Below are 25,022 nucleotides of genomic sequence, written 5' to 3'. Positions count from 1 at the left end.
AGGAGCAGGGGGTGGAGGAAGGAGGAGGGGGGTGGAGGAAGGAGGAGGGGGCGGAGGAAGGAGGAGGGGGTGGAGGAAGGAGGAGGGGGTGGAGGAATGAGGAGAGGGTGGAGGAAGGAGCAGGGAGTGGAGGAAGGAGGAGGGGGTGGAAGAAGGAGCAGGGGGTGGAGGAAGGAGGAGGGGGGTGGAGGAATGAGGTGAAGGTGGAGTAAGGAGGAGGGGGTGGAGGAAAGAGGGGGGTGGAGGAAGGATGAGGGGGTGGATGAAGGAGGAGGGGGTGGAGGAATGAGGAGGGGGATGGAGCAATGAGGAGGGGGTGGGGGAGCTGATGCCGTCGTGATGTTGGTGGGGGGGGGGGCACAAGGTTACCCGTGGGAGCGACATGCCAGCCGGCCTGCCATGGCAGGACGGTGGCGAAGACACGCTTTCAAGTGCAGGTCATGCTGATGGGCTGAGGCAAGTGGCGCCGCAATGAGGAGGGACTCGGTTAAGTGGGTGGTGGACGGATACTGTGGGCAGGCGAAGGTTGCATGTGTGTCTGCAGCGGTACAAGGCAGCCGGGGCACCCATGTATCCCATGGGTCCTGGCGGTCGAAGTGTCAAAGTTAAACATGTTGTTGTCCCTCCTTCCCAAACCACCCACCCCCCCTTCGTGTAGTTCGTCATGTTTGCGCACCAGCCAGCTATTTTTGCCGCCGTGGCGGGTGCGGCTGCCCTGCCGGTAGCCATTCGGCACCGCCGACGCAGGCGGCTCAGAGCAGCTGCTGGAGCGGCGGCTGCAGTAGAGGGACTCGCTGCAGAGGGCCCCGTGCCAGCCACTCATGCTGCAGGCCCTCCCGCCCGACAGGTGCATGAAGAGGCGGAGGGTGACAATGACCGCCACATCGTCGGGCATGCGGAGGACGAGGATTTGGATCCTGATGGGGCGCAGGGGGAGGTGCAGGAGCAGGTGGTGATGCCAAGGTGCCGGAGCCGCCCCATGCGGCCTCGAGTGTACTGGGACCGCATGTCGCTCCAGGAGCTTCCGGATACGGCATGCAGGAGGAGACTCCGATTGAGTCAGGAGACCGTGGCACATATCTGCCACCTCATGGCGAATCTGGCACCACGTGGAACAGGGGGAGGACATGCTATCCCGGTGACCTTCAAGGTCACGGTTGCCCTCAATTTCTTCGCCACAGGGTCCTTCCAGTCGGCGAGTGGGGACCTCTCTGGAATGTCGCAGGCATTGGTGCACCGGTGCATCCAGGCTGTCACCGACGCCCTTTTTGCCATTGCCGACAGATACATAAATTTTACAGAGGACCGCGCACACCAGGCTGACCGGGCAGCAGGATTTGCCTCCGTGGCCGGGATGCCGATGGTCCAGGGGGTGATTGATGGGGCGCACATCGGCATGCGTCCATCCTCGGATAACAGGGACGTTTACCTGAACAGGAAGAGGAACTACTCGATGAACATTCAGGTGGTCTGCGACCATCGCATGAAGATAATGCATGTGTGTGCCCAGTACCCTGGCAGCGTGCATGATGCTTTCATACTGGCTCATTCTTTCATCCCCGCTATTTGCGAGGGACACCCCACCCCCCGGCTGAGGGGCTGGTTGCTAGGTGACAAGGGTTACCCGTTGCGATTGTGGCTGATAACGTCTGTACGGAGGCCACAGACCAACGCGGAGACCTGCTAAAATGACCCATGCAGCGACCAGGGGTGTTGTGGAGAGGTGCTTTCATAGATCATAGAATTTACAGTGCAGAAGGAGGCCATTCGGCCCATCGAGTCTGCACCGGCTCTTGGAAAGAGCACACTACCCAAGGTCAACGCCGACACCCTAGCCCCATAACCCAGTAATCTCACCCAACACTAAGGGCAATTTTGGACACTAAGGGCAATTTATCATGGCCAATCCACCTAACCTGCACATCTTTGGACTGTGGGAGGAAACCGGAGCACCCGGAGGAAACCCACGCACACCCATGGCAGCCCTCGTGAGGTCGTGGAGCTTCTTATGGCACTGGTCTCCAGACGGGGGGTATGCCCCACAGCGCTAACCGGGGTGCCCACCTCACGCCAGCCACGCCTCACAGTGCTGGCTGGTTGCCGGGGCCCACGTCTTGGGCACAAGGTGGCCCTGTGCAGTTCCACGGCATCCAGCAGCGTATCGAGATCACTGGTCCGGATCCTGGGAGCGGCACGGCGGGGCTCAGCCATCTCAATCGTTCGGGTCCTGTGCGCGGATCGTGCACTTTAAATGACGCGGCGCGGCGTCAGCATTGCGTCGCGCGATGATGCCGCCGCTCTGGCGCCACGCCCACCACGCTTCTCGCAGCCCCGCTCCTGGACCCTATTCGGGGTCTGAATCGATCATGCCTACGGCCGTTTCAAACCGTTGTGAAACGCGACGGCTTTCACGACCTCATTATCGGAGAGTCCCGCCCCTTATTCTGCCCCGTATCAGGTGGGGATTGGATCCTGCCTGAATGGGAAGACCTAAGGAAAACAGAGTGAGGTCTCTGGACACTCTCTCTCTCATGTTTTCTCTCGAAAAGTTGCTGTACTTCTGAAATTGCAGAGAACTGCAAGAATCTACAGTGAAAACCTCAAACTGAAAGCAAAGTTTGAAGAGAAGAAAGGTTCTAGAAACAACAACTCTTATCTTCTTCTCTTCTTATTTCCATTTTTATTAATATCACCCCTTCTGTGTTTGTTTGTCAGGGGTGTGTGCGTATAAAGACCATAAGACCATAAGGCATAGGAGCGGAAGTAAGGCCATTCGGCCCATCGAGAGCACTCCACCATTCAATCATGGCTGATTTCAACTCCATTTACCCGCTCTCTCTCCATAGCCCTTAATTCCTCGAGAAATCAAGAATTTATCAACTTCTGTCTTAAAGACACTCAACGTTCCGGCCTCCACCGCCCTGTGTGGCAATGAATTCCACAGACCCACCACTCTCTGGCTGAAGAAATTTCTCCTCATCTCTGTTCTAAAGTGACTCCCTTTTATTCTAAGGCTGTGCCCCCGGGTCCTAGTCTCCCCTGCTCATGGAAACAACTTCCCTACATCCACCCTCTAAGCCATTCATTATCTTGTAAGTTTCTATTAGATCTCCCCTCAACCTCCTAAACTCCAATGAATATAATCCCAGGATCCTCAGACGTTCATCGTATGTTAGGCCTACCATTCCTGGGATCATCCGTGTGAATCTCCGCTGGACCCGCTCCAGTGCCAGTATGTCCTTCCTGAGGTGTGGGGCCCAAAATTGCTCACAGTATTCTAAATGGAGCCTAACTAATGCTTTATAAAGCTTCAGAAGTACATCCCTGCTTTTATATTCCAAGCCTCTTGAGATAAATGACAACATTGCATTTGCTTTCTTAATTACGGACTCAAACTGCAAGTTTACCTTTAGAGAATCCTGGACTTGGACTCCCAAGTCCCTTTGCACTTCAGCATTATGAATTTTGTCACCGTTTAGAAAATAGTCCATGCCTCTATTCTTTTTTCCAAAGTGCAAGACCTCGCACTTGCCCACGTTGAATTTCATCAGCCATTTCTTGGACCACTCTCCTAAACTGTCTAAATCTTTCTGCAGCCTCCCCACCTCCTCCATACTACCTGCCCCTCCACCTATCTTTGTATCATCGGCAAACTGAGCCAGAATGCCCCCAGTCCCGTCATCTAGATCGTTAATATATAAGGAGAACAGCTGTGGCCCCAACACTGAACCCTGCGGGACACCACTCGTCACCAGTTGCCATTCCGAAAAAGAACCTTTTATCCCAACTCTCTGCCTTCTGCCTGACAGCCAATCGTCAATCCATGTTAGTACCTTGCCTCGAATACCATGGGCCCTTATTTTATTCAGCAGGGTGGGGAAAGTTAAAGCGGGGGATTAGGAATTAGAAAATAGTTAACCTGTTGGATTTGCTGCATATTTCTTAGAGTTCTTGTTATAAATTAATAGCAATTGTGTTTAAATTTACAAACCTGGTGACTGTAATTGTTGGGCAGCCAAAGGCCAAAGACTTCAGGTGTTTTTCCAAGAATTCTGGGTTAATTCAATTATGTTGTGACTCTGGGTCAAGGGGGCTGGAATTAGCCCTGCACTATCCCAGGGTGTCATGTCACTCATTATATAAAACTGACCAATCAACACTCCTTCCAATGATCTGCACCACTCATCTTCTTGGTCACTAATCTTCTTGGTTGAACACATCCCAATTCCGCAGCATCTTAACTAGTTTTAAAGAAATTATTTGGATTTGGATTTGTTTATTGTCACATGTACCGAGGTACAGTGAAAAGTATTTTAAATATAAAATATTGACTCTTATCAATATTTCACTTCAATGTTGTATATTTCTATTAGTTATATCATTGGATTGAAATAAAAATATATGCAAGGGAAAGACAGTTGGACATAATGGGCGGATTCTCCGATCCTGCGGCCAAGTTCTGACGCCGGCGTCAAAAGCGGCGCGGGCCACTCCAGCGTCAATGGGCCGCGCCCAGGTATGCACCCCTTCCTAGGGGGCTAGTACAGCCCCGGAGTGATATCCGCTGCTCTGGCGCTCGGAAGCCGGCGCGTGCGCGTGGGTTCCTGATTCCACGCCGGTCCCCGAGCAATATGGGGGAGCCCTACAGGGCCCGGCGCGGAGGAACATAGACCCCCCACAGAACTAGACTGCCTGCCGATCAGTAGGCCCCGATCGCCGGCTAGGCCATCGTGGAGGCCCCTTACGGAGTCAGATACCCCGCCCCCCAACAGGATGGTTCCCGCAGCCAGAACTCTGAGGTCCCACCGGGTGGGACCATACGTAACCCACGCCGGCGGGACTCGGCCGAACTCGGCGGGCACTCGGCCCGTCGAGGCGCGGAGAATCGGTGGGGCTGCTTTCAACGGCCCCCAACCGGCGCAGTGGCGATCCCGCGGGCGCCCGAGAACCGGCGGGCCGGCGTCAGAGCGGCGTGGCGCGATTCTCTGACCCGGAGCGGTGTCGGAGAATCCCGGCCAATGACTTACAAAGATGGAAGATGGTCAAGAGTCACTGAAACTACAGGTTCTTTTTAGTAATGTCACACCACCCTGGATGTAGCACAAGTGCATATTTAACACGTGCCAAATATCAACATATTTTGCCCTTAGTTTTCCAAATAATAACTTCAAATTTACAATCTTTAGTTACTTAACAACCTAATTATTGATGTGATCATCTGTGAGCTCTTTAAAATCGTGGCTTAATTCTTTTGCCAGTGACTTCTGATCACCGAGCTGTTCTGGGAAGAACAGCACCTTCTGAGTTATCCCAGAAAGTTGGCTTTGTCTGTCCATTGGAGAGGTTTATTTTGTCAATATTGTCCCATCTTCAAATCCTTTGGTTTTTTTTGTTCTTCGCTGAAACGTCAAGGAGAATGCATACTCTAGAGGGCCCTGCCCAATTAAGTACGAACCAAAATAGTTCAGTAGATGATCTGCTTGGGGAAGACACAGGGCAGTGGTGATATTATACCCAATCCTAATCCTGTCATCACCCAAGGTTTGCACATAAGCGTATATGTGAACAGATGCAAAAATGGGAATGCTGCCTGATTTCTGCCCTCACTCCTCAAATGAGTCCCTTATTCTGGTTTTCTAGATGCTGTCAATTGAACAAATAAAATAGAGAAAATTGAAGTGTTAGTACGAGCTGTCTTCTGGTCTCAACAGTAAAATACCCAGGATGACTCGGGAGCCCTTTAAAAATGGCAGTTGGGGCATGATTCCAGGATTCATGCCCTCATTCCTGTGATTTCCAATTTTCAGGAGCACCTTTAAAGGGTGGGAGCTGGTTGGGTCAAAAGCCTGCACACTTTCCTCTCGACCTGGCCAGCCGATTGCAGATATTTCAAAAAGCTAATGGGTTTACATAAAAACATATGAATTAGGAGCAAGATCAGGCCATTTGGCCTCTCAAGATCATGGTTGATCTGACTGTGAGCTCAACTCCACCTTCTCCCTACCCCCAATAATCTTCCACTCCTTTGTTAGTCAAGAATCTATTTACCTCTGCCTTAAAAATATTCACTGACCCTGCTTCCACCGTTCTCATTGGTATAAAAGGTTTCAAATGCTTGCCGTTTCAGCTATTGAAACTTTAAATGGTCTGGATGATTGACATTTTTATTGCCCTGTAGAAAACGGTTTTTTTTAAGAGAAAGTAAAATTTTTAAAGCTTTGTATACATCTTAATCACATTCTCCCCGTGTCTGCGTGGGTCTCACCCCCACAACCCAAAAAGATATGCAAGGTAGGTGAATTGGCCACGCTAAATTGTCCCTTAACTGGGAAAAAAAGAATTGGGTACTCTAAATTTAAAAAAGGATTTTGTACAGCTCAATGTCGTTATAGGGATAATTGGTTTTATACAGTGTCCAGTGGGTGAATGAACATGGAAGTGCCATAGCTTGGCATGGGGGCATGAAAGGGGAATGGAGCGTGTGACAGGTGACGTGTGGGTGGGGGTGAGGGCTGGAGGGCATCTCTGTTTTTATTTTAACTGGGTCAAATTCTCACAGCACTGAGATGGGCATTTTAAGCAGCCCCGTGACTGACTCCGAACTCTTTCCCTGGTCGGTTGACCCGACTCCAGCCTGCACCCACTGCCATAATGTAAATCCTGCCTTTTCGGCTCTTTCTTCCGAGGTGGACAGGCCAAGCTGGGAATTTTGCAGACTCCTGATACAGGCATAGAGGATGAAAATCGAGCCCTCAATAAGTGGACATGTTGAACTAGCTTATGTCACTGGCACTCGGCTCAGCATCACTGCCGCAGAAAGGGAAAAAACAATCAATTAGTCATGATTTTCCCTCCACAGAACTCCACTGAAACATGCAACTATGTGAAGTGGATCAGGCTCAGCTATTATTGAATAGCCCCTCGCCCCTGCCATAGATCTAAGAGTGTGTGAGCGCTCACTGTCCCGGTTAAATGGTGAAAAATGTCTACACAACCAGTTAACAGCATGTAGCCACTGCCTAGAAAACTATGCAGGATAGGAGAGTCAGAGAGAGTCATTACAGGAGAGAGAAACAATCCTGCCAAAGTGGGGTTCTGATTTATCAAAAAATGACAAATTAAATGTGTGGCAATTTCTAAACAAATAGGAAACAGTGATGTTATAATTTGTAGAATTTTCCCAAAAAGGACAGAAACAAAATCCCAACAATGACCTGAATTGTGTCTCGATAACACAAGAGGCTGGCTGGCAGGATTTCCCCTTGATCTCACAGCTAACAGCTCATGAATGAGTGGGAGTTAATAAAATGGTCTTTAATGGAGCACTTGAATATCTAAGTTTATTTCCTACCTCCGGAAGCCTGTCTGACGTGAGTCCCGCTGACAGTAAAATTCCCTGATGACAGGACATGACCGGGGAGCCAATATGCCATGGCTTCCTCTGATTTCCCACACCGCACGCCCCCGCAACCTCCTCCATGATCCCTCCTCATGTGGTCAGATAAAATTCTCCTGGGTCCAGCAGAAATCTCATGAATCAGTAGTTACATTTTAATGCTGGCCTGAGTACCTTTGCATTTCAACAACATGCTAGTGTAGATGTGATTAGTGAAGACACAGTTTCCAGATAATATGGCCAAGTTTACCCCATTTCGCTTCCAGTGGAACTGAGGAAGACGTGATAGGTGGTAAAGTGCATCTATGACCATTTTGGCTTCATGCTCTGACTTCACGCAGGCATTGCCCAGTGGTGTACTATATGGATGGGCCTATTCACATGGACAAAACACATCAGCTAATGTATTTTTTAAAAAAAATTTAGTGTACCCAATTCATTTTTTCCAATTTAAGGAGCAATTTAGTGTGACCAATTCACCTACACTGCACGTCTTTGGGTTGTGGGGGTGAAACCCACGCAAATACGGGGAGAATGTGCAAACTCCACATGGACAGTGTCCCAGAGCCGGGATCGAACCTGGGACCTCGGCGCACTGAGGCAGCAATGCTAACCACTGTGCCACCGTGCTGCCCCGAGCCAATGTATTTTCAGCCATTTGTGTCAAAGCAACTTTCGAGATTAGAGCACCAGTTTGCCCCTGGTGTTCTGTGGGGCAGTGGTGGTGGGATAGGGGAAAGCATTGCAGTTTTAAAGGTTCAAAAACTTCTGCAATCATTGACAGCTGAAAAAGCTGCACCAGCTGCGGAGCCGGAACACTGCTGAAAACACAGCATTATAAATCCCAAAGACTTGTGAAAATACAGACCTGACTGATCTGATCACAAAACAGTCTCTGAACCATTAACATTTTCCACAAACTACTTTGGAAACAATTCGCAAACCTGAAAGGAAGGGAGGAATGTCAGTGGAATACAATTTGCATTGATAAATATTTTTTTTAAATTTAGAATCTTACAACTTGCTAAAACAACTGGTCGGAGATCTTGCTTCAGAAATCAACAGAATCCAGGCTGAGTTGCCATGGGTTTACAAGGAACAGTAGCTGAATTGCAAGCTCTGGGGAAGACATTCCTGTTGCACCACACAGACCAAACAGTGACCACCTCCAATGCCCAACAGTGAAGCATATCAGTCACACTCGCTCCAGAGTTCCTTCCCCTCTACTTCTTTAATAGAAAATATTTGCAGCCCATTAGAAATGTAGGAGCAGAGGGGCAAGAAATTACAGAGAATGTGTATTTTTGAGAGCTCACCAAAGGTTTCAGAAATAGGGTTGGTGCAGTCTGCAGAACCATGCATGTGAACATCCAACAAAAACAATCATTCTATAGTTATAGGCTGCAAAAGAGCGTTAACAAACTTTTCATGAAGGAAAATAATTAATGTTATAATTAATAATGACATAAACAAACTTTTTCCACAGTCTTCAAAGGATTGGAGGCGTGTTTCTAAATTGCAACTGACAGCAAGCATTGAAGCCAGAGTGCAGTGCCAGAGCATACAGTAATCTAATCAGAAACCATGCTGGCTTGGCCAAGCTCCACTAACTCATGTAACGTTTGTTAGGCTGTTGTCCAGTTTCTCTGAAAGCAATGTAAATATTATTCAAAAACAACAAAATTTCTGAGGGTCCATCCCAGTGCCAATTTCACCTTAGTTTCATTAACTATCAGGACGTGTGCACATTTTAGGGGCACAGCAGCCACGTCGACAAAAGCCTATGGTTTACATGAGTTTGCTTAATTAAGCTAGCTTCTATATTTAGCCATTCTTGCAATTAACAGCGATAAAACTTTTAAAATAACCCGGAACTTTCTTTTTCCATCTCAATTGCCCCTTTCTCTCCACTCGTTTTGACAAGATTGAATATGTCAACAGAATAACAGCTACAGTTCCTTACTTGGGATGTATCGTGATTGAAGATGACAGCGTTCAAGTCCCCACAGTTGTAGTGTTTGATGAGGTCCTCTGTTGTGTAAGGGGCCTGCAGACTGCCTGCTCGGAGGCTCTCGTGTTGCAGCAGAGTTTGGTTTAAAGCAAAGAGGACCTGTAAGGACAGAAGAGTGAAACATTTGTGAAGAAAATGGAGTTGGAAATAAATGGAATTTATAACAGTGTGAGTTTGGGGCATGCAACATTTTAAAGACAAACACATCCATACAAGGTTTAATTATGAAGTAGTGTTTCTACTTCACATAGGCAAAACACTATGTATAATATAAAAGGTTACACAAGAAATGAACCAAGCAGGGATCCCATATGAGTTCCAAATAACTTATTCAGAAAGCATTACTCCCTACGTATGATTTTCTCCTTTCTTCACCAAAAGGTGCTGAGCACTGACTATCTGAAAAATGAAAATGAAAATCGCTTATTGTCACAAGTAGGCTTCAAATGAAGTTACTGTGAAAAGCCCCTAGTCGCCACATTCCGGCGCCTGTTCAGGGAGGCTGTTACAGGAATTGAACTGTGCTGCTGGCCTGCCTTGTTCTGCTTTCAAAGCCAGCGATTTAGCCCTGTGCTAAACAGAGGTATCTCTTCTTATACCACCCCAAGTAAATTCAAGGGTGAGCCCAGTGATTGTTTGGATGTGAGGAATTACTGGACTTTAGATGTCAGAGGCATGCCCAATGCGGTCTGTGCCTGGAGGTCTTGTTATAACATCCTATGCCTACCAGCTATGATGGAACTGTATGAAATGCTCATTAGGCCACAGCTAAAGTACTGTGTGCCGTTCTGATCGGCACACTATAGGGTGGATGTGATTGCACTAGAAAGAATGCAGAGGAGATTGCTCAGGATGTTGTCTTTTCAGCTATGAAGGAAGACTGGATAGGCTGGGATTATTTTCTTAATAGCAGAGAAGGCTGAAGGGGGGGGGGGGGGGGGGGGGGCTCATCAAGGTGTACAAAATTATGAAGGGTATGGATAGGATAAATACAAGAAACTGTTCCTCTTAGTGGAGGGATCAATAATGGTGAGGCATAGATTTAAACTAAGGAGCAGGAGATTTAGAGGAAATTTGAGGAAAAACATTTTCACCCAGTCAGTAACGGGAATCTAGAACTAAGTGCCTGGACGAATGGTAGAATCGGGAACCCTCACAACATTGAAGAAGCATTTAGATGAGAACTTGAAAGGCTACGGACTAAGTGCTGGAAAATAGGATTAGAATAGTTAGGTGATAGATGGCTGACACAGACGCAATGGGCCAAAGGGCCTCTTTCAGTTGTGTAAAACACGATGTGCGTGACTTAAAGGAAATGAAACTGAGTTCCATGTTGGGTACTCTCCACCCGCTCTGGATCATCCAAAGCAAAATGAGGGGGTCCTCGAGCTATCCGCACCCCAGCTCACAAGGGTAGGGCACCTCCAGACCTGATCCCCGACATGAGCAAGATGCCACCTGGGTACCTTGACACCTCCAGCCTGGCAGTGCCACCTGGGCACCTATGCAGTGCCACCTAGGTGCCACCATGGCATTTCCCAGGTGGCACTTCAAGGCTGACAGTTCCCTGGTGCCCAGCTGGCATCAAGGGTGCCAGGGTACCACTCTGCCCGCAGCCTGACCATCGAGGAGCCCCAGATTGCCTGGGAAATCCCCCCCAAGTGCCAGTATGCCTGGTCCACGTTGGCTGAGGCCAGTGTTAAACGGTGCTCACTCAGGGTCTCCGAGCACAGGGGTTATATCCCACGTCTTGGGTAACTCCAGCGAGAGCATATTCAAGTGAGCCTGACTGCACACTTGAATATGCAAATCTGGATTCCGACTCAATGGGCGAAATCCAGATCATGACGTCTCGTGTGATCTCGTTCGATCTCACGAGCATAGCGAGGCCAATCCGGCTCCGTCGCGCCCTGAGTCGGGCGTGACAAGGCCTGTAGATCATGGCTTATGGCTGTATCTCAGACACACCAAATTTCTGAAAGGCTTGCAGACTAAACTATAATATCAGAATTGACTTCACAAATGCAGAGTATATGGGCCCTGTTCAGCTTGCAAGAAGAAAAAATCTCTTTCGTACCACAACAGTGGCATAACTGCGGCTGAGACAGCACTGGTAGTCACAAAGCTTCTCTCTAATTGCGGGGGCGGGATTATTTACCCTTTGTGATTGACACCTATTATGGCCGCATTATGCCTGAAAGCGCACTTCATATTACCTATTCTGACAGAACCCTTCAAGGCAGGGCATTCAATGGCTACTCTGCCCAAAGTGCCATGATACCCTTACAGGCCAAATGTACGCCACTTTCAAGTTACAGCAATGTCAAGAATACTTGGCCCAAACTTAACAATGGCTGGTTAACGTGCTTAACATTTGGGTTGGGGTAGCACGGTGGCGCAGTGGGTTAGCCCTGATGCCTTAATTGGAAAAAATGTGTTGGGTACTCTGAATTAAAAAAAAACATTTAGGTTACGCCTTTTTATCAATTTCCATTAGAGGAGATAAATATTAGAATTCCTATTTCATAAATATATTATGTTACTGTTCTCTTTTTGAGTAAACTTGCTTAAATTTAGACATAATGTGACGTGATACTCCATTAGTTTCCAGGAGAAAGCTGGATCCCATTGAGCTATTGGTCAATTCCATTAGGTAAAGCAATTAACAAAAAGATTATTCTTCTGAATCATAGCGGCACATTGCTGAAAACTTATCTAGTTATCATGATGAGTAAAAATATTTCCAGGAGGTACAAAGAGTCGGGGAGGACTTGCCAGCATGCTGTAAATACAGTAAGTAAAAAAAAAAAATCATGGGCTGGATTCTCCGCCCCCTGACACCGAAATCGCATTTGGCGACGGGGGGAGAATCCATTTTGCCGCACAAAATCGGGACCTGCGCCGGTTTAGCAATTCTCCGCCCCCCAAAATCGTGGAGTACGCCATTGCATGAGGCCTGCCCCGCGATGCTCCATCCCCAACCGGCCGAATTCCCCGTGTGGTTCTAACATGGTCCCACCGTCTGGGGCCGATCGTCGGACAGCGCGGGGGAGGGGCTTCATTCGGGGCTGCATGCAATGTGTGCGCGTTTTGGGGCGCGCGAGCGGCCAATGCGGGGCACTATTTCAGCGGTCTCGTTCTGCGGGCTGAGTCCGCCATGGAGCACGGCGCGAGCACTGGAGGCTGCCGCCGTGTGCATGTGCGGCCTCTGACCCGGATGTGCGGGGGCAGTATTGGCAGCTAGAGCTGCGAGCTCTGCGACAGCTGCCTGCTAGCCCCCAGCGTAAAACACCACAGTCTCCACGACGGCGTGTGGCATAGTCCCAAACACGGACAATCCAGCCCCATATGTACCGAAGTTTAAAAAGCTAAAATGTAATCGTGGCATCTCACTTCATTTTTTGTTTTACCTCCAACTGTTTTCCTCTCCTCTATTAAAGTTGTCTTTTTGCTTCCAGAGGACCGGCAGCCTTCCAGTACCACACATAAATCCCTACTCTTCACATGCATCTAATTACAGAGACCAGCCAGCATAGAAGTAACACATTCAGCCCAAACAACCCATGGTGGCTTTTATGCTCCACCGGAGCCTTCTCACATTCATCTTCATCTAAATTGATCAGCAGAACCCTTTATTCCCTTCTCCCTCGTTTTGATATGATCCTTTTTAAAATAATCTTTATTGTCACAAGTAGGCTTACATTAACAGCAATGAAGTTACTGTGAAAAGCCCCTAGTCGCCACATTCCGGTGCCTGTTCGGGCACACAGAGGGAGAATTCAGAATCTCCAATTCATCTAACAGCACGACTTTCGGGACTTGTGGGAGGAAACCAGAGCACCCAGAGGAAACCCACGCAGACACAGGGAGAACGTGCAGACTCCACACAGACAGTGACCCAAGCCGGGAATCGAACCTGGGACCCTGGCACTGTGCAGCAACAATGCTAACCACTGTGCTACCGTGGGATGAGACCTGTAGCTTTTTTTTTCAAAAAGTAGAAGAAATCTGAAATCCCAGTTATTTACTGAAAGTATTTACTGAAAGTCTACGGTTTAAAACCAAAGAACTTTTACAAGACAGGATTGAGCTAACACCAAATACTATCTTAGATCACCTTCCATCCTCGGAATACAGAATCAACGTAAGTTAAACATGAATTAACAGGTAAATAGGGCAGCACGGTGGCGCAGTGGTAGCACTGCAGTCTCACGGCGCCGAGGTCCCAGGTTCGATCCTGGCTCTGGGTCACTGTCCGTGTGGAGTTTGCACATTCTCCCTGTGCTTGCGTGGGTTCCGCCCCCACAACCCAAAGATGTGCAAGGTAGGAGGATTGAACACGCTAAATTGCCCCTTAATTGGAAAAAATGAATTGGGTACTCTAAATTTTTTTTAAAAAATGAATTAACAAGTAAATTGCAGTCGATGATTAACTATTGCAGATACAGCTAAGATAGGTCTTATGAATTTGCTCAGCAGCCACTCAGCATATATGTCATCAATCTCAGTACACAAATTCCTTCAAAGCTCTGTTATCCTCAAAAAGAATTTCAGCTCCTTTTCCATGATTTAACTTGATCATCGGCTGATAGCGTACAGCCAACTAAGCTATGATTACAGATTCCATCACAATATGCTTATCTAACTTCCCCAAGAAGATATCTTTGCTATTTGCCTCAAGTACTGGTATTCTCTGTGATAGCAAGTTGTGTGTTTTAGCCACTCTCTGGGTAAAGATCTGAATTCCCTCTTTGATTTCTTGGTGACAATTTTTTATATTGATAGCTTTCGTTTTCCTCTTCCCTATATGGAAAAATATTCCCTCAGTGTCTACTCCATTGAAAATGTTCATAATTTAAAATACAGTTCTGTTATGTCAACCCTCAGCTTTCTGTTTCAAGAGGAAAAGATCCAGCTGTTCACCCTTTCCTGATGTGTATAACCTAACTGTTGTGGTTTTAATCCTTGTAAGAGAAAGTGTTGCATCTACTCCCATGCCTCTATATGCTTTTTATAATTTGTTGACCAGAAGTGCACAATGTACTGGAACTGTGGCCGAAAAAGGTTCGATATAAGTTTAGTTTTCAATTCTATAGCTCTAGAAATAAACCCCATTGCGTTGCTTGTTTTTTTAATATCACCTTATTAATCTTATAATCGTCATAAGTAGGCTTACATTAACACTGCAATGAAATCACTGAAAATCCCCTAGTCGCCACACTCCGGCATCTGTTCGGGTACACTGAGGGAGAATTCAGAATGTCCAATTTAGTTAACAAGCAAGTCTTTCGGGACTTGTGGGAGGAAACTGGAGCACCCGGAGGAAACCCACGCAGACACGGGAAGAAAGTGCAGACTCCGCACAGGCAGTAACTCAAGCCGGGAATTGAATCTGGGAACCTGGCACTGTAACAGTAACCGTGCTAACCACTGTGCTACCATGCCACCCCTACTGGTGTTGCTATTTTTGATGATTTGTGTATTTGCACTCCCTGATATCTTTTCTTCTCAAATCCATTTAGATCCCTTCCAAGTAACATAAGGTCTCTTTATTTTCCTTGCCAAACTGCAATACCTCATACTCATCTGTGTTGAAATTCATTAACTGTGGCTGGGATTGCAGTGCTATTTGCAGAAAAAGGGTTTTGCGGGCACATGTCTGATGCCATCAAGTAATATGTCTGGTTCAATAAGAATAAATCTGTCTCACCTCCCCTACTGTGGGAAGCCCTTAAAGCGGTTATTAGAAGGGAGATAATCTCCTATAAGGTGCATATGGATAAGAACATATAAGAACATAAGAACTAGGAGCAGGAGTAGGCCATCTGGCCCCTCGAGCCTGCTCCACCATTCAATGAGATCATGGCTGATCTTTTGTGGACTCAGCTCCACTTTCCGGCCCGAACACCATAACCCTTAATCCCTTTATTCTTCAAAAAACTATCTATCTTTATCTTCAAAACATTTAATGAAGGAGCCTCTACTGCTTCACTGGGCAAGGAATTCCATAGATTCACAACCCTTTGGGTGAAGAAGTTCCTCCTAAACTCAGTCCTAAATCTACTTCCCCTTATTTTGAGGCTATGCCCCCTAGTTCTGCTTTCACCCGCCAGTGGAAACAACCTGCCCGCATCTATCCTATCTATTCCCTTCATAATCTTATATGTTTCTATAAGATCCCCCCTCATCCTTCTAAATTCCAACGAGTACAGTCCCAGTCTACTCAATCTCTCCTTGTAATCCAACCCCTACAGCTCTGGGATTAACCTAATGAATCTCCTCTGCACACCCTCCAGTGCCAGTACGTCCTTTCTCAAATAAGGAGACCAAAACTGAACACAATACTCCAGGTGTGGCCTCACTAACACCTTATATGATTGCAGCAGAACCTCCCTAGTCTTAAACTCCATCCCTCTAGCAATGAAGGCCAAAATTCCATTTGCCTTCTTAATCACCTGTTGCACCTGAAAACCAACTTTTTGCGACTCATGCACCAGCACACCCACGTCTCTCTGCACAGCAGCATGTTTTAATTTTTTATCATTTAAATAATAATCCCTTTTGCTGTTATTCCTACCAAAATGGATAACCTCACATTTGTCAACATTGTATTCCATCTGCCAGACCCTAGCCCATTCACTTAGCCTATCCAAATCCCTCTGCAGACTTCCAGTATCCTCTGCACTTTTTGCTTTACCACTTATCTTAGTGTTGTCTGCAAACTTGGACACATTGCCCTTGGTCCCCAACTCCAAATCATCCATGTAAATTGTGAACAGTTGTGGGCCCAACACTGATCCCTGAGCGACACCACTAGCTACTGATTGCCAACCAGAGAAACACCCATTAATCCCCACTCTTTGCTTTCCATTAATAAACCAATCCTCTATCCATGCTACTACTTTCCCCTTAATGCCATGCATCTTTACCTTATGCAACAACCTTTTGTGTGGCACCTTGTCAAAGGCTTTCTGGAAATCCAGATATACCACATCCATTGGCTCCCCGTTATCTACCGCACTCTTAATGTCCTCAAAAAATTCCACTAAATTAGTTAGGCACGACCTGCCCTTTATGAACCCATGCTGCGTCTGCCCAATGGGACAATTTCCATCCAGATGCCTCGCTATTTCTTCCTTGATGATAGATTCCAGCATCTTTCCTACTAACGAAGTTAAGCTCACTGGCCTATAATTACCCACTTTCTGCCTACCTCCTTTTTTAAACAATGGTGTCACGTTTGCTAATTTCCAATCCGCCGGGACCACCCCAGAGTCTAGTGAATTTTGGTAAATTATCTCTCGTGCATTTGCAATTTCCCTAGCCATCTCTTTTAGCACTCTGGGATGCATTCCATCAGATCCAGGAGACTTGTCTACCTTTAGCCCCATTAGCTTGCCCATCACTACCTCCTTGGTGATAACAATCCTCTCAAGGTCCTCACCTGTCATAGCCTCATTTCCATCAGTCACTGGTATGTTATTTGTGTCTTCCACTGTGACGACCGACCCAAAAAACCTGTTCAGTTCCTGAGCCATTTCCTCATCTCCCATTATTAAATCTCCCTTCTCATCCTCTAAAGGACCAATATTTACCTTAGCCACTCATTTTTGTTTTATGTATTTGTAGAAACTTTTACTATCTGTTTTTATACTGCAAGGATGGAGCGGCAGAGGCTGGTGGGTGCTATCATTGAGGTGGACAACCGGTTCTTGTGTGACGCTAACCCGGAGCTGCTGGCAAGCAGGAAGAAGCTGCAATTGCAGTTTGAACTGTTGTCTACTGGCAAGGCAGTGAGCCAGCTATGGCGCTCGAAGGGGCTTTTATTCAAATATGGGGAGAAGGCCAGCCATTTTTGAGCCCACCAGCTGAGGTAGCAGGCGGCTCCCCGGGTGATCATACAGATTAGGGGTTCGAATGGCAGCTTGGCAACCGCCCTGGTTAATGCTAATGCGACTTTTGAGGCATTCTACAAGAGTCTTTACAGGTCTGAGTCCCTGGAGGAGAGTTTGGACGTGTTGATATTCTTATAAAAGCAAATTACTGCGGATGCTGGAATCTGAAACCAAAGAGAAAATGCTGGAAAATCTCAGCAGGTCTGGCAGCATCTGCAGGGAGAGAAAAAAGCTAACGTTTCGAGTCCAGACGACCCTTTGACAAAGAGTCATCTGGACTCGAAACGTTCGCTCTTTTCTCTCCCTACAGATGCTGCCAGACCTGCTGAAATTTTCCAGCATTTTCTCTTTGGTGTTGATATTCTTAGATGGGTTGTTCATTCCGGTGATGGAGAGAGAGCGCGACATGGGAGCAATCGGAGTTAAACCCTGAGGAAATACTAAATGTTATTAAATTGATGCAAACAGTTAAAGCTCCCGGCCTCGATGGATTTCCTGTCAAGTTCTATACTAAGTTTGTGGGTCAATTGACTCCATTGATGGTGGAAATCCTTGCTCGGGGTTCATTGTCCGCCACACTTACGCAGGTTTCTATCTCTCTTATACTGAAGAAGAACAAGGACTACACGGAATGTGGGTCATATTAACCCATATCGCTATTGAACTACTTGCCAAGGTTTTGGCGATGTGATTGGAGCCCCGTCTCCCAGAGGTAATTGCGGAACACCAGACAGACTTCGTTACGGGTCGGCAATTGTCAGCCAATATACGACGGTTGTTGTATATTGTTCTTTACCCCTTTCCTGTGCCCGAGCCAGAGGTGATTACATCCATGGATGCCAAGAAAGTATTTGATAAGGTGGAGTGGGGGTAACTTTTTTCTCGGGGTACAAGTTGAATCTGGAGAAAAATAAATCCTTTCCAGTTAATCCCCGGGGAGAGGAGACAACTGGGGGTGTTGATTTTAAGTGTTGCCAGGTCTAGCTTCTTTTATCTGGGCATCCAGGTGGCCCATGATTGGGCTCTGCTCCATAAATTGAATTACGCTTGTTTGGTGAGCAAGGTTAAGTCCAACTTGCAAAAGTGGGATAACCTTCTCTTGTCCTTTGTGGGCAGGATCCATACTAAAATGAATATCCTCCTGAGGTTTTTATTTCTTTTTCAGTGTCTCCCCAGTTTTCTCCCTGAATCCTTTTTTTGTTAGGTTAATAAGTTGGTAGCCGCCTTTATATGGTCTTATGGTCTTATGATTTCCCGAGGAATTAAGGGCTATGGAGAGAGAGCGGGTAAATGGAGTTGAAATCAGACATGATTGAATGGTGGAGTGGACTCGATGGGCCTAATGGCCTTACTTCCGCTCCTATGTCTTATGGTCTTATGGTCTTAAGGCATGTAAGACAAAGGATTCGTAGGGCATTTCTTCAGAGGGACAGGCAGTCGGTGGGGGGGGGTGGTGGTCTAGTGTTGCCCAATTTTCGTTTTATTACTGGGAGGCCAATATTGCAAACAAGTTGGGGAGGTTCAGTGATCCAAGTTCCATTTGGGACAGGTGGAAGCGAGTTTGTTTAGGGGCTCTGGTTTAGGTGCGCTGGTAATGGCCTCACTGCCATTTTCTCCGATGGTAGTGTCCACTCTAAGGATATGGAAGCAATTTAGGCATCATTTTAGGCTTTGATCCATGTCGTTGTTGGCCCTTATCTGTGATAACCACCTATATGTGCCATTGAGTTTAGACTTAACGTTTAGGTCGTGGGGGGCGGGGGTAGGGTCTTGAGAGCTTTTGGGTCTCCTTCTATAACACCATGCCAGCAATTCTTAATGTCGATCTGGAGCCTTATCCTTTAGTGGCAATTTGCGGCGTGGCGGAATCGCCAGGGCTGCAGACGGGTGTGAAGGCGGATGCCCATGCCTTTGCCTCGTTAATAGCCCAGAGGCGAGTTCTGCTGGATTAGAGATCTCTTACTCCGTCCAGTGCCTCGGCTTGATTGGGTGACCCATGGAATTGTTTCATCTGGACAAGTCAATTACACCGTCAAGGGTTCAATTGAGGGGTTCTACCTGAAATGGCAGCCATTAATTTCCTTCTTTAGATCTCGCGAGGCGTGGCGAGCCTGGAAGAGGCATCTCCCGGCCACTCTGCCTTTTAGGAGTAACGCCCCTTATTTTTGATTTCCAGCAATCCAGCTCACTGAGCCCATGAATAGAACCATTGAATTCCAAAGTGCAGAAGGAAGCCAACAGCCGATCAAGTCTGCACCCTTTGAAAGAGCACTCTACCGAGTCAAAATCCTCTGCTCTATAAAGAAACTAGAGGTACAACTCTGTTCTGATATTCAACTATTGAAGGATAGCAGCCAAACCTCATGCACTGTTCACCTGGGGGACGAGGCGGGTAAAGCATTTCCTCTGACCACACACATGAACCTTCCAGTAGCAGACATTGGATCTCGACCAGAAAAATGAACTTTACAGGTCTTTCCCATTTCTAGACAATGGATTTTCTGGCTTTCTGTCCTTTTACTGCCACTGCAGCTTACACAGCACAGGCTGAAGTCCAAACTCGGATCTTACTGTTCGATTGGCAACATGTTCTTCTAATTTACTTGATTCCATCCATCCTCACCATGAATGGCAGCTTTCCGGTGATCGCGAGACCAAGTGGGATTCATTACCCAAGTGCTACTTTATCAAATATTACTGCAATGTGTTTACTGGGAAATTCAATCAGCAGGGAAGCGGAAAGAAAGCAAAATATGTCCCCACCCACGTGGGGAAAAATTCAATTTTACAAGCTGTGTCACTCCACGGCTGGCTCAGAACCCTGGACAGAAGGATTTGCTTAATGCAAAGAGTCTATTGCCCTCCATCATTTTTTAAAGAAATTGACTCCTTTTAAACTATTCCGTACATCTGAATCTGTTTATAACATGTAGGTTCCACGGACCTGTGCCTTTAATTATAACAGAAAATGCAGTTCCAGTTCCAATGTAGCTTTCACTTGAATGTGGAATCTAGAACAAACTATTCCATGTTCCAATTACCATGCCTCAGCTCACAATACATTAAGCAGTTTACTGTATTACACAATAGCATTAAGGTACTTGGATTTGTAGGAAAAGGTTGCTTTATTCAAAGTAATCTTCAAATTTTACAGCACAAATTGAGGTAATTCAGCCCATCGTCTGCATGTGTTTGCATTGGCTCTTTGAAGGGGCTACTGAATTAGACCCATTCCTGTGCTCTTTCCCAATAGTATATGACCGATTCATACAAACATAGAAACATGCAAATTAGGAGAAGTAGTCCATTCAGCCCCTCGAGATTGCTCCACTATTGAATAAGATCTTGGCTGATGTCATGGTGGCCAAAACCCCAAGGTTGGATTTGTAGGGTGGCGGGCAGAGACAGCAGAGAACACATGCCTACTGGCTCCTATAGCCCTGCTGTCACATTATACTTGAAAGAGCGTTGCTTGGGATTAGGTGGGACTTCTGCCCCTCACTCAGGAGGACGTCCTGCCTTGGAGTGCTGCCGGCCCATCGGCTCTCCTGTCCCTCCAGGAACAGCGCTGCAGTGGCTGGATGAGGCAGGTAGGTAGGTCCGGAGGTCACCAGGCCTTAAGGGGAGTCAGCCCAAGCCAGAAGGGGGCTTCTGATAGATGTTCCACGCTCCCACCCCTTTCCACCAAAAATCTAACTCTTCACTGCCAGGTTTCACCCCCTGTCATCTGATAACCAGCCTAAAAATTGAGGCTGGGCAGGAAGCAGCTATTAAGTGGTCACTTAAGGGTCTTAATTGGTGCAAAAACAGGCTTCCCATTCAAGGTCCTCATGCCCCAGCATACAATCGCTCTGAAGTCGGGTTGGGCGGGAACTTAGAGGGAATCCTTTCCATGGAATTTTGCAACACCCACCCCCCCCACCTCCCCCACCACCACCACCACAGAACCCACTGTGGGGGTGGGGTGCGATACAGTGGGGGACATAAACCTCTGGTCTACTTTCTTTCCTACCCCCATACTTTGAACTCCATTGTTAATCAAGTATCTACCTAACTCAGTCTTAAAACTGTTCAGTGAAAGTGCTTCCATTGCTTTCTCGAGAAGAGAGTTCCCACGAGCCTCTGGAAGAACAATTCTCCTCTTCTCCGTCTTAAAATTTGTTCTCTAGTTGTAGTCTTTCCCACAAGGGGAAAAATCCTTTCAGCATCCACCCTGTCAAGTTCCCTCAGGATCTTATATTTCACTAAGATCGCTTCTCATTCTTCTAAACGCCAATGGATACAGTTCCAAACTGTCCAACCTTTACTCGTAGGATAACTCCCTCATTCCAGGAATCAGCCGAGTGAACTTTCTGTGAACTGCTTCTAATGCAATTAGGTCCTTTCTTAAATGAGGCGGCCAAAACTGCACATAGCACTCCAGATGTGGTCTTGCCAATGCCCTATTCAACTATAACAAAACATCCCTACTTTTATATTCCATTCCGCTTGTAATAAACAGCAACATTCGGTTTGTATTCCTGTACCCGCCTGATATTCTTGTATCCTGATATCCTATGATTCTTGTACCAGGACACGCAGATCCCTCTGTACCTCAGAGCTCTGAAACCTTTTCCCATTTAAATAATATACTGTTCTTTCCTTTCCTGACAAAGTGGACACGATCACTTTTTCCCACATTATATTCCATCTGCCAAATTTCTATCCACTCACTTAGTCTAAGAGCCTTTGCAGACTCCTTACATCCTCTTCACAGCTTACTTTCTGACCTATCTTCGTGTCGTCAGCAAATTTGGCAACCATACCTTTGATCTCCTGTCCAAGTCATTAACATAGGTTGTAAATAGTTGAGGCCCCAGCACCCTGTGGCACTCTACTCGTTACATCTAGCCAACCTGAAAAGTAGCCATCTATGCCAACTTTCTGTTTACTTTTAGCGAACCAATCTGTTATCTGTGTTAGTATGTTATCCCCAATTCCATCAGCTCTTTTTTTTGTAATAACCTTTGATGTGAAATTTTTTCAAATGCCTTCTGTAATCCAAGTCCACCATATCCACAGGTTGCCCTTTATCCATGTTACTGATTCCTTCCTCAAAGACCTCTAAAAAAAATTAATCGAACAAGATTTCCCTTTCACAAAACCATGTTGATTCTGCCTGACTGCACTGAGATTTTCTAAGTGCCCTGCTATAACTTCCTTAACATTAGGTTCCAGCATTTCCCCTAAGACAGATGTTTAGCTAGCTGGCCTATAGTTTCCTGCTTTCTGCTCTCACCTATTTTGAATAGAGGAGGTACATGCACTATTTTCCATTCTGATGGGACCTTCCCAGAATCTAGGGCAGGTTGGAAAATTAACTCCAATGCATCTACTATTTCAGCAACTACTACTTTTAAGACCCCAGGATGAAGTCCATCAGAAGCCGTGGACTGGTCAGCTTTCAGTTCTAATAATTTTCTCAGCATTCGTTCCCCAGTGATGGTAATCGTTCCAAGTTTCTCCCTCACTTTCATTTCTTGACGGCACAGTTATTTCTTTTATTTTGTTTTATAAATTTAGAGTATCCAATTCATTTTTTTTTCCAATTAAGGGACAATCTACCTACCCTGCACATCTTTGGGTTGTGGGGGTGAGACATGCAGAGACAGGGAGAACATGCAAACTCCACATGGGCAGTGACCTGGGGCCTGGATGGAACCCAGGTCCACGGTGCCATGAGGCAACAGTGCTAACCACTGTGCCTCTGTGCCACCCTAACTGCACCGTTATTTCTGGGATGTTATTTTTATCCTCTGCAGTGAAGACAGATGCAAAAGACATGTTCAGTTCATCTGCCGTTTCCTTATTTTCCATTATTAATTCCCCAGACTCATTCTGTAGAGGACCAACATTCAATGTGCCTTTTGCCTTTATAAATACTGTAGAAACTCTTACTATTTGTTTTGATATTTCTAGTTAGGTTTATCTCATATTCTAATTTCTTCCTAAATGTTTTAGCATTTCTTTGCTGTTTTTTAAATTTTCCATCCAATCTTCTAACTTGACATTAATCTTTGCAGAATTGTATGCTTTTTCTTTCAATTTGATACCATCTTTAACTTCCTTAGCCACGGATGGAACACCCTTCCCCCAGAGTCTTTCTTTCTCACTGGAATGTTTCTTTGTTGAGTGCTACAAAATATCTCCTTATTCACTGACTTGTCCCTTAATAGAATTTGTAAGTTCACACTAGCTATCTCTGTCTTCATACTCTCATGATCTCCCTCATTTAGGTTCAAAACGCTCGTCTTAACACTCGCCCTTCTTTCCATCAAACTGAATGCAAAATTCAATCGTTTTATAATCACTGCTACGTAAGGTTGGCTTTACAATGAGGTCATCTATCATCCATAAATCCTGCTTCATACATTACCAGGTCCAGTACTGCCTGCCCCCTGGTTCCCTTTAACCATGCCGCTCTGAGAAATTGTCTCCAAGGCTTCCCAGGCTACCTTTGCTACTCTGGGGCAAAATTCTTCCCCAACGGCGCGATGTCCGCCGACTGGCGCCAAAAACGGCACCAATCAGACGGGCATCGCGCCGGCCCAAAGGTGCGGAATGCTCCGCATCTTTGGGGGCCGAGCCCCAACATTGAGGGGCTAGGCCGGCGCCGGAGGGATTTCTGCCCCGCCAGCTGGCGGAAATGGCGTTTGTTGCCCCGCCAGCTGGCGGGAATGGCGTTTGGTGCCCCGCCAGCTAGCGCGGAAATGCGGCACATGCACGGGAGCGTCAGCGGACGCCGACAGTTTCCCGAGCATGCGCAGTGGGGAGAGTCTCTTCCTTCTCCGCCATGGTGGAGGCCATGGCGGAGGCGGAAGGGAAAGAGTGCCCCCCACGGCACAGGCCCGCCCGCGGATCGGTGGGCCCCGATCGCGGGCCAGGCCACCGTGGGGGCACCCCCCAGGGTCAGATCGCCCCGCGCACCCCCCAGGACCCCGGAGCCCGCCCACGCCGCTTGGTCCCGCCGGTAAATACCAGCTTTGATTTACGCCGGCGGGACAGGCAATTTCTGGGCGGGACTTCGGCCCATCCGGGCCGGAGAATTGAGCGGGGGGGTCCCGCCAACCGGCGCGGCCCGATTCCCGCCCCCGCCCAATCCCCGGTACCGGAGACTTCGGCGGGGGCGGGATTCAAGGCGGCCAACGGCCATTCTCCGACCCGGCGGGGGGTCGGAGAATGACGCCCCTGATTTCCCCATTCTATGCGTCGATCTAAATCACTCATGATTACTGTCATGATATCCACATCAGCAAATCATGGTGCAATCACACACACACTGATGGACAGGCAGCACCGGACCAACCAGCACACACATAACATCACAGCCAATCACCAGTGAGAGCACGCGCACTATAAAACAGGGACCACCACAGTTCCCGCTCATTCTACCAGGAGATAACTCAGAGCACAGAGCTCACAGCGCACCACTGAGACATAGACCATGTGCTGAGTGCCTCATTAAGATAGTGATAGGGCTGGGTCCACAGGTTAGCTGGTGAAGCACGTACCCAAGCCAGCAGTTAGTTGTTACCGTTGTTAAGATAATAAAACAGAGTTGTACCATCTACAGCCGTGTTGGATCATTTGTGCATCGGAACACCCAACGCGACAATTACTATCATTATTCTCATAAGTCCCCATTAGTTCTTCCTGAATACTCAATCCTGAATAGTACTGG

At 47.1% G+C, this 25,022-nt stretch overlaps 1 protein-coding gene across 4 annotated transcripts in view; it reads right to left on the bottom strand.

Annotated features, from left to right (window-relative positions):
* Positions 1–25,022, bottom strand: part of LOC140426328 (metalloprotease TIKI2-like) — a 575,072-nt gene that overhangs the window by 290,816 nt on the left and 259,234 nt on the right. For all 4 annotated transcript variants that reach the window (XM_072510936.1, XM_072510938.1, XM_072510935.1 and 1 more), the window contains exon 3: positions 9,360–9,506. In XM_072510936.1, coding sequence (XP_072367037.1) covers positions 9,360–9,506 — 147 coding nt within the window. The remainder of the gene's footprint in view (positions 1–9,359; positions 9,507–25,022) is intronic.

Source organism: Scyliorhinus torazame, chromosome 7, assembly GCF_047496885.1.
Source record: "Scyliorhinus torazame isolate Kashiwa2021f chromosome 7, sScyTor2.1, whole genome shotgun sequence".
In the NCBI taxonomy this organism is placed as follows: Eukaryota; Metazoa; Chordata; class Chondrichthyes; order Carcharhiniformes; family Scyliorhinidae; genus Scyliorhinus; species Scyliorhinus torazame.
The sequence above is the reverse complement of the archived record's forward strand: the minus strand, read 5'-3'. Positions and strand labels throughout refer to the sequence as shown.